The sequence below is a fragment of the Parasteatoda tepidariorum genome, chromosome 7 (assembly GCF_982258835.1).
Source record: "Parasteatoda tepidariorum strain Cologne lab strain chromosome 7, Ptep-v5.0, whole genome shotgun sequence".
Classification (NCBI taxonomy): Eukaryota; Metazoa; Arthropoda; class Arachnida; order Araneae; family Theridiidae; genus Parasteatoda; species Parasteatoda tepidariorum.
Genome location: NC_141761.1, coordinates 79,311,332 through 79,328,264, shown reverse-complemented (window position 1 = coordinate 79,328,264; position 16,933 = coordinate 79,311,332). Strand labels below are relative to the sequence as shown.

The 16,933-nt window shown below is 29.1% G+C and overlaps 1 protein-coding gene across 1 annotated transcript in view; it reads right to left on the bottom strand.

The window, feature by feature from the left end:
- Positions 1-16,933, bottom strand: part of Chd1 (chromodomain-helicase-DNA-binding protein 1) — a 63,830-nt gene that overhangs the window by 29,138 nt on the left and 17,759 nt on the right. The window contains exons 4-17 of the mRNA XM_087168113.1: positions 16,231-16,314; positions 15,953-16,020; positions 14,613-14,855; positions 13,480-13,613; positions 12,624-12,840; positions 10,524-10,624; positions 10,258-10,439; positions 8,548-8,675; positions 8,251-8,467; positions 6,629-6,718; positions 5,213-5,403; positions 3,753-3,888; positions 2,393-2,445; positions 368-521 (exon numbers count right to left, since the gene is read on the bottom strand). Coding sequence (XP_087024239.1) covers positions 368-521; positions 2,393-2,445; positions 3,753-3,888; positions 5,213-5,403; positions 6,629-6,718; positions 8,251-8,467; positions 8,548-8,675; positions 10,258-10,439; positions 10,524-10,624; positions 12,624-12,840; positions 13,480-13,613; positions 14,613-14,855; positions 15,953-16,020; positions 16,231-16,314 — 1,998 coding nt within the window. The remainder of the gene's footprint in view (positions 1-367; positions 522-2,392; positions 2,446-3,752; positions 3,889-5,212; positions 5,404-6,628; positions 6,719-8,250; positions 8,468-8,547; positions 8,676-10,257; positions 10,440-10,523; positions 10,625-12,623; positions 12,841-13,479; positions 13,614-14,612; positions 14,856-15,952; positions 16,021-16,230; positions 16,315-16,933) is intronic.

Here is a 16,933-nt window from a genome sequence, read left to right as displayed (position 1 = left end):
CCGTAAGGGTTAAACTAAAGATTAAAATGTAACGATGAACAAAGAATTATGCAGCAACATAGAGATTTTTTTCTTTTTTTTCAATATTGAACATATCACATTAAAGCCTGTTTATTAAGCATTTAAGTTATAGAATTAATGTGCAGCGAAAAGAATTATTCCCAGAAATCAAAATGTTAAACAAAAGTCATTTTTTTAATTAAAAAAAAACAGGTAAAAAATTAAAAATAATTTATTAGATTAAAAAAAATTTTAAAAAACATAAAAATTTATCAATAGGCCTTTTAAAAGTATTACTAAGATTATAAAAATAATGTATCACAGGAAAAAAATAGAATAATGTTAATAACTAAAAAGTATCACTTACTTGTAAGTGGTCCAAGTTATTAGTATTATCAACAGGTCTTATTAGAAAAGCATGGTTACAACACTTCTTTAATTCCATTATTATATTACAAAAACTTGAAACATTTCCTTTCAATCCTTTACTAAGAGCTTTATAATTTTTAGTCAAAATCCAACTAGAAAATAATTTTAAACAAATGAACTAAACTAAAAAACTGATATATAAAAAATAACTAAATAACTGAAATATAAAAATTATTAATATCAATTTGAAAATGAGCTATCTGTAGTAACATGAAAAAATCCAATCTAATCTCTTTATATACCCACCCAAAATTTTATCAAATTTGACATTATTACAATAGCAATTAATTATTTACCTACTATTTGCAACCTTTTTACATTAGAAACTACACTATTACAGAAAAAGTAAATATAGAAACTTTTTTCCAGGGTGTGTAGCCAAATCAAACAGGCGCAAGATTTTAAAAAGAGCAATTAATTTTATTTAATCATTACGTGATGATGGAAATAAGAGAGAGTGACACAAAATCGTCGTGCTGCTCCATAAAGGTTAGGGAAAATCTTGCAAAGAAAATCCGTAAAATGTCTCGTTCTACGGAATAAGGGAAATCTTAGCAATTATAATTGGTTTATTAAATAGGTTGCACGATTCCCACAAGGAGCAACGGGGAAAATGTCTATGCATACTTGAACTAAAAATGCATACTTGAACTAAAAATAAATTAAAGAACAGGATGTGAATTTAAAAGTGTGAGAAAGCATTTTGTTTTGAATAATAAATTAAGGAAAAGATTTACAGAAAAGTAATAACGTAAAAAGATTAATTGAAGCTTTTTATAACACACACACACACATATATATATATACACACACACATTAACAAAATGCTAATTAATTTTTAAACACTTTACACAATAACACCTTTTAAATAATTTGTGGCTAAAATTGACAGGGTGAAAACAAAATTTCATTTTGGAAAAGGGAAAATTAAGCACTTTTTAAAAGCACCCAATCAAAAAGGGCTTCTAAAAAATGGATATCCAAAATAAGCAACCTTTAAAAATGGTAAGAACCCAGGGTTTTCCACTTAAATGGAGAAGATGTCATTTCTACAAACAAATTCAGTCAATTTTCAAGCAAGGAATAATGAGGTTATTTGACACTTTTCGTTTGGGTATAAGAAAGTAAAATTAACTTATGTAGCTTGCAGCAACTTTGTCTTTAACCTTCCGTTAGTCGCGCGCACCTCACAGGTGCATCCCTACTGCACTTCCACCTCCTTTGCCGTCAATAGATTTTTCCGGGGGTCGAGCCTAATGTTATGCTCCTAACTTTGGATTACTCAAATGTCCGTGTAAAACAGACCTTAGAACATGTCGATGGAGAGTTGGAACCGCTCAAATCACCCCTCTGGTGCAGCGCGACCATTGACGCAAGTATTATGGATATAATATTTTTATGAATTAAATATATATATTTTATCTCATGTTCTGTCTTCTCAACGTAGCAGGTATAAATGGTCAAGTTATATACACAGAAAATGGTTACGGAGTAAAAAACCGCAGAACCTTCTTGCGTCAATTGGTTGAACATCTTGTGATGGAGGAAGAGATCCGACGCGGGAGCAAGAAAAATTTATCTTCGGTACTTCGCTAAATAAGTTTTCTGATATTTATCTCTCTAAATCTGAGTCTTAAATTGGTAACAATTAACTATTTAAACTAGACTAAATTTAATTTGGCTTTCAAAAAATCAGAAATACCTCATAGATGCAACGCGATTAACCATGTCGGAAACAAGTGCGCGACTAACGGAAGGTTAATAAAAATTATTTGAAAATGTTCGTTATTCTAAATTCAGATTATTATATATTTTAATGAATATATTAACCACACTAAAACACAATATTTAAAAGTGGTTTTAAGCATTTTATACATTAAATATTAACTCAATATGTACACTAACTGAGCAATTAGTATTCTTTAAAATAATATTACCATTATTAAGATTAACACATACTTACCGATAAAATTGTTTCTGAGCAGTCGTCATTTCAACACGCAATATTCGTTCAACCTATAAAAAAAGTATCAATAAAAGATAATTTTCTTTAAATAACATATATCATATCGTAACTTTTGAAATACAAGTGGGAATACAGGAAAGAGTGTGTGAGATAAAATTGGTGATAGATTATTCAAATATTATACTAAATGTTTCCGACTTACTTAAAAAATATTTTATGTTTTTATAAAAATGTTTAAAAAAAAAATAATTTTTTTGAAGCAATAATAGGTACATAATGCTACAAAATTTAAAATCAATATTTCAATGATTTAAAAAAAAAAAACTAATTCGGTTGAGTTAGAAAATTTTTTCACAGTGTTAGTATGCTAAAGAAATGTGGTAGCAAAAAAATTTGCATTGATTACACAGTTCAAACTCTAATACTTAATGGTCTGAAAATATTTTAACTTTAACGTCATTTAAGCATAATCATACTAATGCCGTTATACAGCAGGCTTAATTTTTGGGTTCATGACTACTAATGTTCAATTCCGCAGCCTTGTAATTTTGAAACCAATCCAGAAAGCATGGGAATTTAAGGAGAAATTTGCCTTCTTGGTGGACTTTTTTTATAGAACTAACCCGCATTTGCATTACACTGAGAAGAAAATCACAAGAACCTTCCACAGTAAGCTTGACGGCAAGGGGACTCTAATCCATGATCCATCTACCACTGAGGATATTTTATGCCAGCACTGCGGTCGGTGCAAGCAATATGCCGAATTTGTATTGACCAGTCATAGCTGGGATTCGAATAGGGTTCACCTCATTGGAAGACGAACACTCTATCCCTTGAGCCACCATGGCTGTCCCAAGCAAAATTACAACAATTAATTATAATTAAATCGTAAATGACAAGAGTGAAAAATCATTGATTTTTGCTGCCATAAATGCGACAATGGGAACAGTAAGTAAAAGTGTCATGCCGCTTATATAGTGTCATTGGTCTGTTAAAGGTTAAATTGAGAGGAAAATGCTTCTCTCTGATTTGCAGAGTAAAAAAATATAATCAATTACAGCTTATACTAAGCAAGAAGTAATAACACAAAAAACTGCATCTCCTTCAAACAAACAGGAATAATTATTTAAAAATGCATTTGTATGTAACTACAAGGAAGCTTGCAAAAAAGTTTTTTGCGGGAGACTAAATTATTTGATTTTAATCTTTGATAAAATTTAAAGAATATCATTATAAATAAGAATGTAAATTTAAGTCTATGTTTAAAAATTCTTTTTAACCTGAATGTAAACGACAAGAAATGCTAAGAGTATTTATAATACCAAGTGATATAACAGTACCAAAATAAACAACTTACTTTAGCAGGTAATGATTTCTCAACATCTTTTTTTACTCTTCTTAATAGATAAGGTACAAGTTGTTTATGCAGTTTAGGATAGCCTTTATCAGCTGTGTCTTTATGCTCCTCTTCAAACTCTTCCCAAGAGGAGAACCTTTAAAGTCACCATGAAATTAATTCCAAATAAACATGATATCCCTCATCCAACTCTTCATTTATTATCTTTTGCTCATAAGAAATTCACTCAAAAGATAATTACTTATTATTATAATACAGTTAATTATTCCATTAATTACAACAGAAATAATAAGCTATATAACAAAGTAAAGAGTGGAGCCTTTCTCTTTATTCATCATAATGCACAATTAATATTAAAAATAATTTGTATCATGTTACTCTAAGAGATACATATTATAATGGAATATGATATATATCTATTAGCATGGGTAATTGTGACACCAAGTGAAAAATCTTGAAACTTTTATATACCAAAAATCAATAAGTCAATTTATATCCCTATCATGTTTCATATATAACATTATTTTTTGAATTAGCATATACAATTATTACATGAATATAAATCGCAACGCTGGATTTTAAAATCGTGTGGGTATGATCGTGACAGTGAATTTTTAAATTGTGTAAATATGAATCACGATACATAATTTTTAGATCGCATGAACATAATCCTAATGTGTAAGTTTTAAATCATGTATAAATTTGAAAAATTAGTGTTTGATTTTATAACTGGTTGAATACAAATTGAAACTTAGTGTTTTAAAAACGGCTATATGCAAATTGCAAGATTGTTTTTTCAATCCCATTAACAAGAATCGCAATGCAACGATTTTATAATCTTGTGAAAACAAATCACAACATATAATTTAATACAAAAAATCGATCCTTGATATTAAAGCCACATTAATAAGAATTGCAATATTAGCAGATTTTGGCACAACCAAAAAATCTGCCAACCAAATCAATGAAATTGGTGGATGAATCACATGTATGTAAACCTCTTGTTAATGGGATTTAACAAAAGTTTTAAAACGATTATAATAAGTTTTTCTTCTGCTGATCAATGGTCTAGAGAGAGATTGAATTCTACAAATATTCGCGGGGAAAATCACAGGCATGCTCTAGCTTTTAGATCCGGAAGAAATGATTAAAAAAAACTGGAAAACAATCACCCCTGCATCATATACATTACATATCATGCTAATATAACATATTTGCCTAACATTACAGAAATAGATAACTGACAGAAATAAACAGTTATTATTTATAGTTTTGATCAATTTTACTACTTATATAAAAGCAATGATTAAAAAGTGATAAGTAAATTTACAAAATTAAGAAGGTACTAAAAGTAATAATAAGAATAGGTCTATAATAAGATCTTGTCTGAGCATAGATTGCAGAAAACTATATAGAAACTTGAGAAAAACATAGTGCTAAACCATACAGCTGTAGCTTACTTTTGAGGCATTATAAAATGCAGAAGAGCATAAAGTTCTCGAAGTGAGTTTTGAAGGGGTGTTCCAGTGATCAGTAAACGATGATTCGTATCAAACTCATACAAATATTTATACAGCAATGAATCTTCATTTTTTAATCGATGAGCTTCATCTACTCCAAGAACAGCCCAGCTTATATTTCCCAAAAATGCCTAAGAGATAAAAGGAAAAATCAAATATATATAGAATTAGAAATGCTAAATTATACTCTCTTGCAGAAATCTAATAGATGGGGCACTAAGAGATTGAGGTATCTGACTAAATTACAAGGAGAAAAAAAAACAGCCTTAATTAAAATTTTGAATTTTGAAAAGAAAAACTTCTAAATTTGCACTTTAAAATTTTATAAAATATTTTTTCAAACTAAGAGCAAATTTGAGCATAGAAACTAAAAAAAATTTTATGTCACACTAACAACTGTACAACCAATTGTAATGCATAAATATCAAAATTGTTTTTAAATCAATAATATGGTTACCTGCGTGTAGAAAAATCTTCACACAGTATTTCCAATATACAAAGAGATAATAAATTGGTCAGTATTGATTTTTTTTATAAAAATTTTAACATTCGCAATTATAAAGTAAGATAAAAATAATAAATTCTCACTTAGGCTTCAATTTTTAGTTTAAAACATAGCAAACAATATATAAAATCTACGTAGCAGGTTTCAAATAATTCCTTAACATACGTTTTTGTGATGTGTCGAATAATTCCATAATAAACTTTTTTACAATGTGTGTTGGGGTAAAGAGATCTTCTCAAAATAAAAATTTTTCTGAAAATGTATTTAAAGTAAGTAATACTTTTCTGCTTTGTTTGTTAGTGTGCAAAGAAACAACTGTAACTTAGATTCTAAAGATTGGAGAGCAAAAATTTAAAGAATACTGAAAGCTAATTAAATAAACTTTCAAACATAAATTTTAAAAAATTTAATTTTTCTAAATATTTCCAATTTTCACCCAGCTGGATACCTTACTTTATTGTAAATAAAAAGGTTTGTTGAAGCATATTTCATCAATAAGTCTAGCATATAGTTTCAAAAGACGGGAATCAATACCTACAATGTACAGTAAAGCAACACTAAAAGATCACATAATTTTTGAAGCTAAAAAACAAAAAGACACATTTCGTTCAAATCAGAAATTTTAGAAGTGCGACAGCTAAAGAAGAGACGTGTTCTAACAAACTGTTGCCAAAAGATAAGTGCTTAACTAGGGCACATGTGCAATTAGAAGGGGGGTTTTGGTTTTATAAACTCATAAGAGAAGTATTAACAGAACAACTTTCAAAACATGAAATGAATAAAACTATAAAAAAGATAAAAATAAATTCAAAAATAAAAAATATTTTCTAAGACAAAATCTTAATAACTACCTTATCTTTCAGAAGCAATTCATAAGTAGTAATTAGAACATTGAATTTCAACCTTTTGTTACCAGGATGTTGCCATTCATATTGCCTTATCTAAAAGAAATAAAATTTGTCACGCAATGACTTTGTTCAGTACAGATTTTAAAAATAAATAATAATTCAAAAGAAGTTTCTTAAAAAAAAAAAAAAAAAAAAAAAAAGAAAGCAAGAAGAAGAATAAAGCAACAATGTATAAGCGATCTAGAACAAATTTACTCTAAACCACAAAAATAGCATCTGTGTTTTACACTAAAACTATTGAATTTTTTTTTAAATTAAAGTCTCTTATACCTAATATTCTTCCCCTTTGCATGGGAATGTAATATCTTCACTATGTCAGTTCATTTTTAAAGGAATCTATATAAATATATATATTTTTTATCTCAACAACAAATAATATAAAAACCTTGTTGTGTGCCAACAGCTGTGAAATGAAACAAGCTGCCAGATGTCAATCTGAATCTATCTCCTCGAAACCAAACTTTTAAGTTATTGATTAGAACTTAAGTTATTGGAGATGTTTGGTTTCAGGAAAAGTTATCTCCCCACAACGGATGGCAGAACCCTTCATTCAATCCTGTGCATAGGCATCACATCACACAAACTCTGAAAACAGGGATTCTTAATTCTGAAGAGAGAGAATATTGACTGCATCAATTAAGATTTTTATCCCAATAATATATCGTTTCCACTTCTTTAAGCATTTGTTTAAAAATAATGCATCAACATACATTTGAAAATAAGTTTATTATTCTGATATTTATAATTATTGATTTATGTAATAATACATAGAATTGAGACATTCTGAAATTCTAAATACATTAGTAAAAATAATAAGATTTTTGGCATACAAGTGAGAATTAATTAGAATAATGCAACTGCAAGCAGCGGTGCTCCTTACATGAGGTGCATCTAAAAGACAAATCAGTTGATTGACAAAGGTGACTAATTAAAAAATAAAAGATCAATGTCACTGCAAGGGTTTCAAACAAATATGTGGCTTGTGAAATTAAACATTATCAATCTTTTAATAAAAAATAATCTAAAATAAGCATGCATATTTCTTGTTGTTGTCGTCAACCATTGAGGCATAAGGGGTGCGATTGTTCTTTTTTTCCAGTGGCTATATTTATGGCCAAGAATTAGACTTTTGCCACACCCATACGTCTCACCCGTTTATAGGGCGAATTCATTCATACATCCATCTATTCGTCCACACATCGTAATTTTGACCTGAACCAGAGAATGTTCAATCTACAATTCAGTACCACCAGAGTTTACTTTACAGGGAGCCTTCGGCTGGCTGGATTCAAACTCTCGTTCGAACAAACATGAGTCCAGCACCTTGCCAACCAGGCTATCCTGGCCAGCATGTATATTTTAAACATCAATAACATAAAAAATGCATATAGAAATTTAAAACATAAAAAAGCAGTAAAATTAATAAAACAGTCCAATAACATTCAAAAGAAGAAAAACTAAAATATCAAAAATACAGAAAAGAGAAAATCAAGCATTTAAGCATGCACACTCATAATAAATATATTTCCACTTCCAGAAAATTTTAGTTTGAGAGCAATACTTACCACATTTCGACTATTCACATCACCAAGATAAATAATAACATTCATTTCTGGAGCCCATTGTTCAAATTCTCTTTGCCAAGATGTCATTGTTGATAAAGGAACAACCAATAGAAATGGCCCATAAAGTTGATGCTGATTGTATAGATAGTTCAGATAACTAATAGTCTGGATAGTTTTACCCAGTCCCATTTCATCAGCTAAAATAACACTATTTTCCCTAAATAGAAAAATTATAATGAGCTTTTCCATTCTTAATTTATTTTAAATGCTTTAATTAAATAAATGGCATGTACTAACTTGCACCAAGAATTTGCCAACCAATTAAGACCATCTAATTGGTAGTCCCTGAGCTCCAAATTATTAGGACCACCAACATATTTAGGTTGAGTTTTAAGAGGTATAAATTTTGGACGGATCTTAAGCACCTATATAAAAAACAAATAGATTAATTTAACTACAGTAGCACTAATCAAGTTTGCTTAGCTTTTGTCCTAAAAGGAAACATATTCTACAGTAAAACATGAATGAAAAACAATGACTAAAATAGCAAGGAAAAATAACATTTAACTACAGAGATCCCTCGTTTTTCATGGCTAATGGGGACCAGAACCTTCCACGAAAGCTGAAAAACCGCGAAGTAGGTTTTGCCAATAGGAATTTCCGTGTATGCGGGTACACGAATGGTTTAAATATGTATACGGTATTTATACTTTACACATTTAAGACAAAAATTACAACAGTATACGTATTTACTTAAACGTGTCAGTGCTAATTAATAAGGTTAATTACAAAACTGAGTGTAGGGTGCTTTAAAGGCACGAATGACACCTTGATCCATTGGCTGAATTAGAGGTGTAGTGTTTGGGGGTGCTGAGGTTGGGTTGCAGGTCCCTTGCATGGCCTCCTGCACAGTCCATCAGGAGAAGGATCTTAAAGGGGAGGCCCTTTTCAGACAGATACAGCTTCACGTGGGGAATGAAGCAATGGAGGAACCATTGACGGTGAGAACTCAACACCGTCATATTGCAGGTCCGTTGCATGGCCTCCTGCACAGTCCATCAGGAGAAGGATCTTAAAGGGGAGGCCCTTTTCGCCAGATACAGCTTCACCTGGGGAATGAAACAATGGAGGAACCATTGAAGGGTGAGAGCTTTCACTATCCAGGCCTTGGAATTATGCATCCAGAACATGAGCAACAGAGCCGCATTTCTGTTTTTTAATGCCCGTGGATTTTTGGCTTTATAAATAAGGCCTGGCTTAAGCCTAAAACCTGCAGCATTGCCAGCCGTGATGACAGTCATATAGTCTTTGTGAGCCTTGAAGCCTGACCTTTATGAGAGCCCGTAGTATATGTACTCTGAGTCAACTCATCTCTTCGGGTGACATGCAGGGATCCGTCACTTTCGCACATCAACATGAAACAACGCTCCTTTCCGCAATGTGGCTGCCGACATGGTTTTATTTTTTCATTTTTATTTTCTGATGAATATTTCGGAAAAACCTGCGAAGCACTGAAGATGCAAAACATGAAGAGCGAAGTGACGAGGGAACACTGTACTTATTTCCAAATTTTTATCTAAACAAAAAAATATTCCGATACTGAATAAAATAAATTGATAGATAAATAAATGACAGAAGTCATGTACCTAAAAGTTACTCATTTTATTTATAGCAATGCTTTAAAAATTAGGACCGTGAAGATAAGCATCCTATAATTCTGTACATTTTAGATATGTAGTTTGTCTTTGTTCAATAAATAACTAATAGCATGCCATATTCATTTAAATTGCAACAAATATTTTCATAAGAAATTTCAAATAATCTGATATTACCATTGTTTCCTTTTTCAGATAAAAATTCTCAGATATAATTCCCAATTCAAAACAGGTTAATTTAGTTAAACTTTAACATGAAAGAAATTGACAAAGAAAATAAAACTTAAACAGTAAAATTTGAAATTAAATATAAAAGCAAAATTAATTTACAGATAACATTTACTATACTAACTTTACAAGCTTTGCTCGGTATCTTCTGATTTTTTTGCCTCACAAAATATTCATCTATTTTACTTTGAAATTTCTTGGATATTAGACTACCTTCTTCCCAAGTGCATTCTATATACGGTAAACCAGACCATTTACAAAAATATTCTGTTTCAGTACCATCACCACTCTTCGATGGGCCATGAGCTGTCGAAAATATTTTTAAATTAGCAAAAATACATTATCTATTAAACAGAACACTATAGCTACTATTATAAAAAACATTATTACCAATAATTCTTTCCATGTGCATATGTTGAGTATGAACATCTAATGACATCTCCTGCTGGCATTCATAGTATTCAAGATCTTCAGGAGAAGCAAAAGATTTCCTAAGTTAGAATAATTAGACATGAATATAATAAAATTAAAGGTTTTTCAAACATTTAATAAAAGGTATAAAATAGTACAAAATTAAAGAAAAAACTTTGTTAATTGATTTAAAAAAACAGTTAAAAGTAGAAAACTAAATTCAAATTTTTAAAAAAATTCTAAAAATTTTAGATGCTTTTTAAATTAATAATTTAAAAAAAATTGAAATTTATTTGAAAACATAATAAAAAAGTAATAATTTTGGTACACAAAGTTGTAGAAAATAATTAGACAAAACTTGGCAGTCAATATTTAGTAAAAAGCTAATTAAAACAAGTTTGGGCTAAAACAAAAATACCGACTAATACTAATAAAGAATTTTTTAAAAGCTGACATTTTAAATTAATATAAAAAAAAATTTTATCACTTTAATAATCTAAAACTTTTACTTTCAAATAGTTCATATAACATCTCTTCAATTTCTTACAAAAAAAATCATATTTTGATCTTGAAGAAAAAAAAAAACATAAATGATGTTATTAGAATATAATACGGCAAAGTCTGCAGGCTATTTATCTTGAGAGCTTGTAAAAGTCTACAACCAAAAAAACAAACAAAACAAAAAAAATCACATTATTAGCATTTTTCCCCAGCACAATCCAAAGTGTCATATAAATAATTTGAGTAAATAATTTTAAATTTTTTTTCCTTTGAAAAAAAAAAAACATTTAACCTTTACATTTAAATAAAGAGTACACTGTTCACACATTATATATTTACAATCTAACATTATTTCAAATTCAAAAACAAAATTAAAATCTATCTAAACAGCAATAAAACATATAAAAAATAAAGGTTAAAAAATGATATTTTAGACAAAAGTTCTTGAAGACAATACTTCGATTCAAAGATTTAAAAGTAAGATTAATTAAAAGATCTATCAATTAGTGCATTGAACTGCAAAAAAGTAAATTGTTTGAAATAGTTGACACCTCTGAATAATTTAATTATCAAGCCCTTAACATACGAAGACGTCTGGGAGACGTAATTGGTTTCTTATGTCAAAACAATAATTGACGTGTCTCAGACGTCTAGAGATGCCAACTTGCTCTGGACAGCAAATAAATATTTTAAAGTTGTAGTTTATCAATTGTGATTCTTGGTTTAATAAATTCTATTTAGAAGATTTTTATCCGCCACTATTTCTAAATAATTCGTAGACTTATAAACAGGGGTGATTGTGAGTCCAAGTCAAAATTCCGGAAAATTTCTTGAGTTTAAAAAAAAAAAAAAAAAAAAAAAAAAAAGCAGTTTAACTTGAAAAATTAGAAAAACATTTAAACAAGGTTTTTTTCCTTTTTCTCAATATTTCTTACTTTACTTAAAATATATTTAAAATTTTACACATACCTATGATGACCTGGAGAAGTAATTAAAATTTCAAATAAGTCTTTATGATTATAAGAACTATTTACTGATAAAAAATGAATATTAATCATGAATATAAGCTTATAAAATATCTCCCTGGCTCTCCCTTACAAACAAATAAAATAAACTATGTTTTTAACTTCCACCTTTGAAAATTTGATTTCCGGAAACTTCTGTGATCAATAATTTTCTGAAACGTCCGGACCTTTAATCTCCGGAAACTTCCGGATCACTGTTAGCAAAAATTCCGGAAATCCGGATTTTTTCCGGAGCACAATCAGCCCTGTATATAATTCTCCACTTTATAGTAGTCATATCATGTCATACAGTAGTCATACCTTTTAAAAAGCAAGCAAATATATTCAAAATTTAGTTTGTAGTTATTTACCGTTTCTTTAATTATTTTGGCGTGTCTGGAGCAGTTGGCATATATGTCAACATTCCATTGCGAGTTGTTGTTTACAGTGCAATTAAAGATCATTTCTATATCAAGAAATTTAACAATATGCCAAGGGTTTAAATAAAATTTTGAACAGGAAATTATGGAGCACCAAAAAGAAGACAAATTAAAAATATTAAGATGAAATATACCATTCTAGCAGCTCGTCATTCTTTTTCTTGTAATTTTCAAGCTTCTTCATTCCTTGAACTTTTTGTTCTTTAAGGGTCGCTTCTGTTTCCCATGTGTTATGCAAATAAGACCAGCCCTTCCATTTTATCAAAAATTGTTCTTCTGTTTCAGTAGCTTCACCAGTATTTGGGTCACCAAAATCATCCACAGCATAAACAGTAGTACAGGCTCCAGTTGCTAGAAGTATATTACATAAATTTAATTCACCAATCATCAATAATGTCAGTTTTGGATAACACAAATCAAAAATGATTGTTTTAATTAATTTATAAATGCAGTAAAAGCATTTGAAGAGTTTCAGAAAAGTTTTTTTTAATTAATTTAAATTAGCATTTATTATAAACTGTAACCATTATAGTTTAAAAAATAAAAAAAGTTTTAAATCAAAATACATAACTAATTATTTAATTTGATAACAGCTCATTTTCCATAATTAATAATTAAATTAGAGTTGGAACAATTTTTTGATAGACTTAAATAAAATTTTTAAATAGTTTTTGAAAATTAAAAAAAAAGCCTTATAAGACAGGCAATTGGCCAAGAAATTTAATATCTCTCATTTACATAAGTGCACAGTTTAAAAATTGCTGTGTTAACATCTCAAGTAGTTAATCACATATTTTAATAATTTTAAATTAAAGGGGAACTACAATTTAAAAATGAACTTTTATTAAAATAATTGAATTATTTCTGACCTTTTCCTAGTCCGACTTGAAAGCAAAAAAAAAGTTGAAACCATTATATGAAAATTATTTTATAAAATTAAATGAAAATTACAATAAATCAAAACAGTCTGAAAAATAGTTAAAAACGTACCTCCTTTTTTGCCAGTACGGTGATCAAGTACCTTCTCAATGCACTCTGCAGTCTCTTCCTCCATTATAGTTTCAGTATATTCTATTTCAACAAGATCATCTGAATCTGTTTCGTCTGCACTTTGCTCTTTATAGCTAATATAAATATCATGACACAATAAGTATATTTTATTGGTACTTTTTGGTTAGCTAAAGAGATGCAGGGAAATTAAATTTTTTTTAAAATTTCTATTTTATGTTTTTTAATGTATTTAAAAAATAAATCAATTAAAAATATTTTAAAAAAATTGATGGAGGCTGACATTTATTGGAAACTTTTCGATTGCACCTAGATTATTGATATTGATTATATTTTAAGTGCAACAAGCAGTTGAGTAAAATAAAAATTTCGCAAATGATTGTTTTACAAAGTCAAAATAGCAAAAGTAAATGGACAACACTGACAGCATTAAAAACAAATAAATAGTTTAGCAAAAAATTCCATAACAAACACGATGTTAGTAATTTTGAACTAATAAACATGCTACTAAACACTCCTATATACATACATAACTAACTAAAGAAATTATTAATAAAATAGGATAAAAAAAACCTGTTGCTCTGGAAACATTGTAAAAACATGTATATTTCTAAGAAATCTGTTTAAAAAGATTTTATTTTATTTCCAATGTTGCATCATTTGCATTAAGATGAAAAATCTTCTAGTACTAAGGTATATATGCCAATGCATAATATACCTAAGCACAAATGACATGGGCAGAATTTTCTTCTTTTTTTTCTATTACCTAACACTCTTTTTTCTTTTCCCTATTACCAGAAATTTGTCAGTGAAAGGACATTGATACTTTCAAATAAATTTTTTAAAAAATATTTGTCAGATTCTTTAATAAGTTTAGTAAGTATCAGATTTTTAACAATAAGTTTCAGATTCCTTAATAAGCTCAAAAAAAAAAATACATCCAAATTATGCTTATAACATCAAATTTCTATTAATTTTTTAACTTCAGACATTAATTTATTAAAAAAAAATTTCAATAAGTCTCAGATCTTGTTAAAGCAGAGTAAAATAGTAATAATAAAAAACTTCATGGTAAATCATCTCAATTTCAGAAAACAAATTACTGAAATACAAACCTAACACTCTTTCTGGACTGCCGTAATGGAACTTGTTTCTCACTACCATCTGAATCGTAATAATCTTCGTCTGATGAATTATGCCCCTTCTTTTTAGGTTTGACCCTTTTCTTAGAGCTTGAAGTTTTAACAGGTCTTCTCTTTTCTGAATGAGTAGATTTATTTCTAGGTGCAGACCTCTTACTTTGATAAGCACTATCATCACTGTCACTATCACTATTAGATTCCTTCCAGTCTTGAGATCTAAATATAATATTTATAATATAACTATTATAGAAACTTACCAAGAGCTAAAATAACTTTAAGTGCTTTGTTATTAGAGCAGGAAAAAAAAAAATTTTTAAAATTATTTGAAAGCAGGCATGATATAAAGGGGATATCATTGATATAAAAGGATCACTGCAATAATGAGGGGATTGTTTGTATATAATAAATGCTGTACTCGTAAGGACACAAATCCCAAGACATCACAAGACTTCTTTTAAAAGATAAATTTAAATACACACCAAAGTATGCAAAACACAAAAAGCACATTTTAACACAATAAATAATAACAAGAATGGTTAGTAAAAAACCAAGATTGACATTAAAATTTCAGACAAAAAAATACAGAATTGCAAATATCTATTTGAATTCTCAAGCTATTTAATTTATATAAAAGGTTTGTGCAATGAAGACAAGCTGCATGCTCAGAAAAGCAATTGTGGTGAAAAAAACTGTAATTCCTATGCAATAAGATTTAAATACGAATATTTGAAAAGTATAAACCTGAAAAAAATACAGTGGAACAGTTGGATGCATGGGTGCAAGTTGGAAAAAAGGCCAAGACTGAAAATTTTTTGACTGAAATACCTAACATACACAATACTCCCTCGACATATGCAAACTATCTAAGAAAGCTTTACCATAATACATCAAGTTTAAATACTGTACAAAAAACATTTATTCATCTGTCTTTTGATAAAATAACAACAGGACATAAAAAAGTAGACCAATAACATAGACCTAAAAAATATTTTTAAGGACAGAAAAAAAAAATTCCGATTTCCGTCTTGGAGTCAGTCTTGTTTCCGTCTTACTTCCGTCTGAGGAAATTTTCGAAAGATGGCACCCATGGTTGGATGTAAAAACATCATTAGACGTGTTCTAAAGCCCTCGTTACATTTGGAAATAACATTTTGGATTATTTTTTCCCATGTTTACAATTAGTCATCACATTTAGATACATTTTTTTTTAATTATCAATGTATATTTACACATTATATTCAAAAACTACAGTTCTTCAATAAAAAAAAGTAGGTCATGAAGAAAAAATTCAAAAGACATGGATAAATACATACTGCTTCCTCTTGACACGCTTTCCGCCTTTTGAATCCCTTTTTTGTCCACTATCACTTTCTTCAGATTCCTAAAAAAATAATTTAATATCTGTTAGAATGCAAATAATGAATAAAAAAATAATCATTTTAACAGTTCTCACTCTAAAAATAAATTTTAAAGAATATGAGATTAAATATAACATTAAATATAACAGATTAATTATGCCACTGTCAAGCATGTAGGTAAAACAAATAACATTACACAAAATTTATACTGAAACAGCAATAACAAAACTTACATCTCCAATTGTGTACCTTTCTGGCTCTTTTCTTGACCTACCAGACCTTCGTATACCAAATTCTTCAGGGTTCTCTTCCCAAAGCTTAGTAAAGAAAGAAAAATATTGAATTATTTTACTAATAGTCAGATAAATATTTGAAAATATATATACAGTACATGTTTAATCAAATTTAAAAGAAGTTGCAACAATGCACATAAAAGTAGTCTCATATACATGTACAGTGATTTATTTAAAAAATGTAACGGCAGGTACTGAACTTTCGTTCTTCACCTTGGAAGATGCCGGAAGTGTAGCTCATTTAATGTTACCCAGTGGGCACCTATGAAAATAAGTCATGGATGAGAGCAACATTACCCCCACCACACTCCCACAAATACCCGTTCATAGGGTGGGCCACATTCACACATCTCACACAACAGATGACAACACATAGAGAGAAACATCCATGCTCAGAACGGGATTCGAACCCGCAGCCATTTGCTTCGCAGTCAGGCATGCTAACCGCTCGGCCACCTGGCCGGCTAACAAAAATGTATCCTCCTAAACTTTTCATATTATAATAAGATTTTCATGTACAAATATACAATGTTAGTGGTGTAAAAAGCAGATTGTAAATATGCTATGAAATCAAAAACGCTGGATTTTTCAATTTTTTATCATAAAAGGTTATTTATTACACAAAATCTGTATACCTTACAAT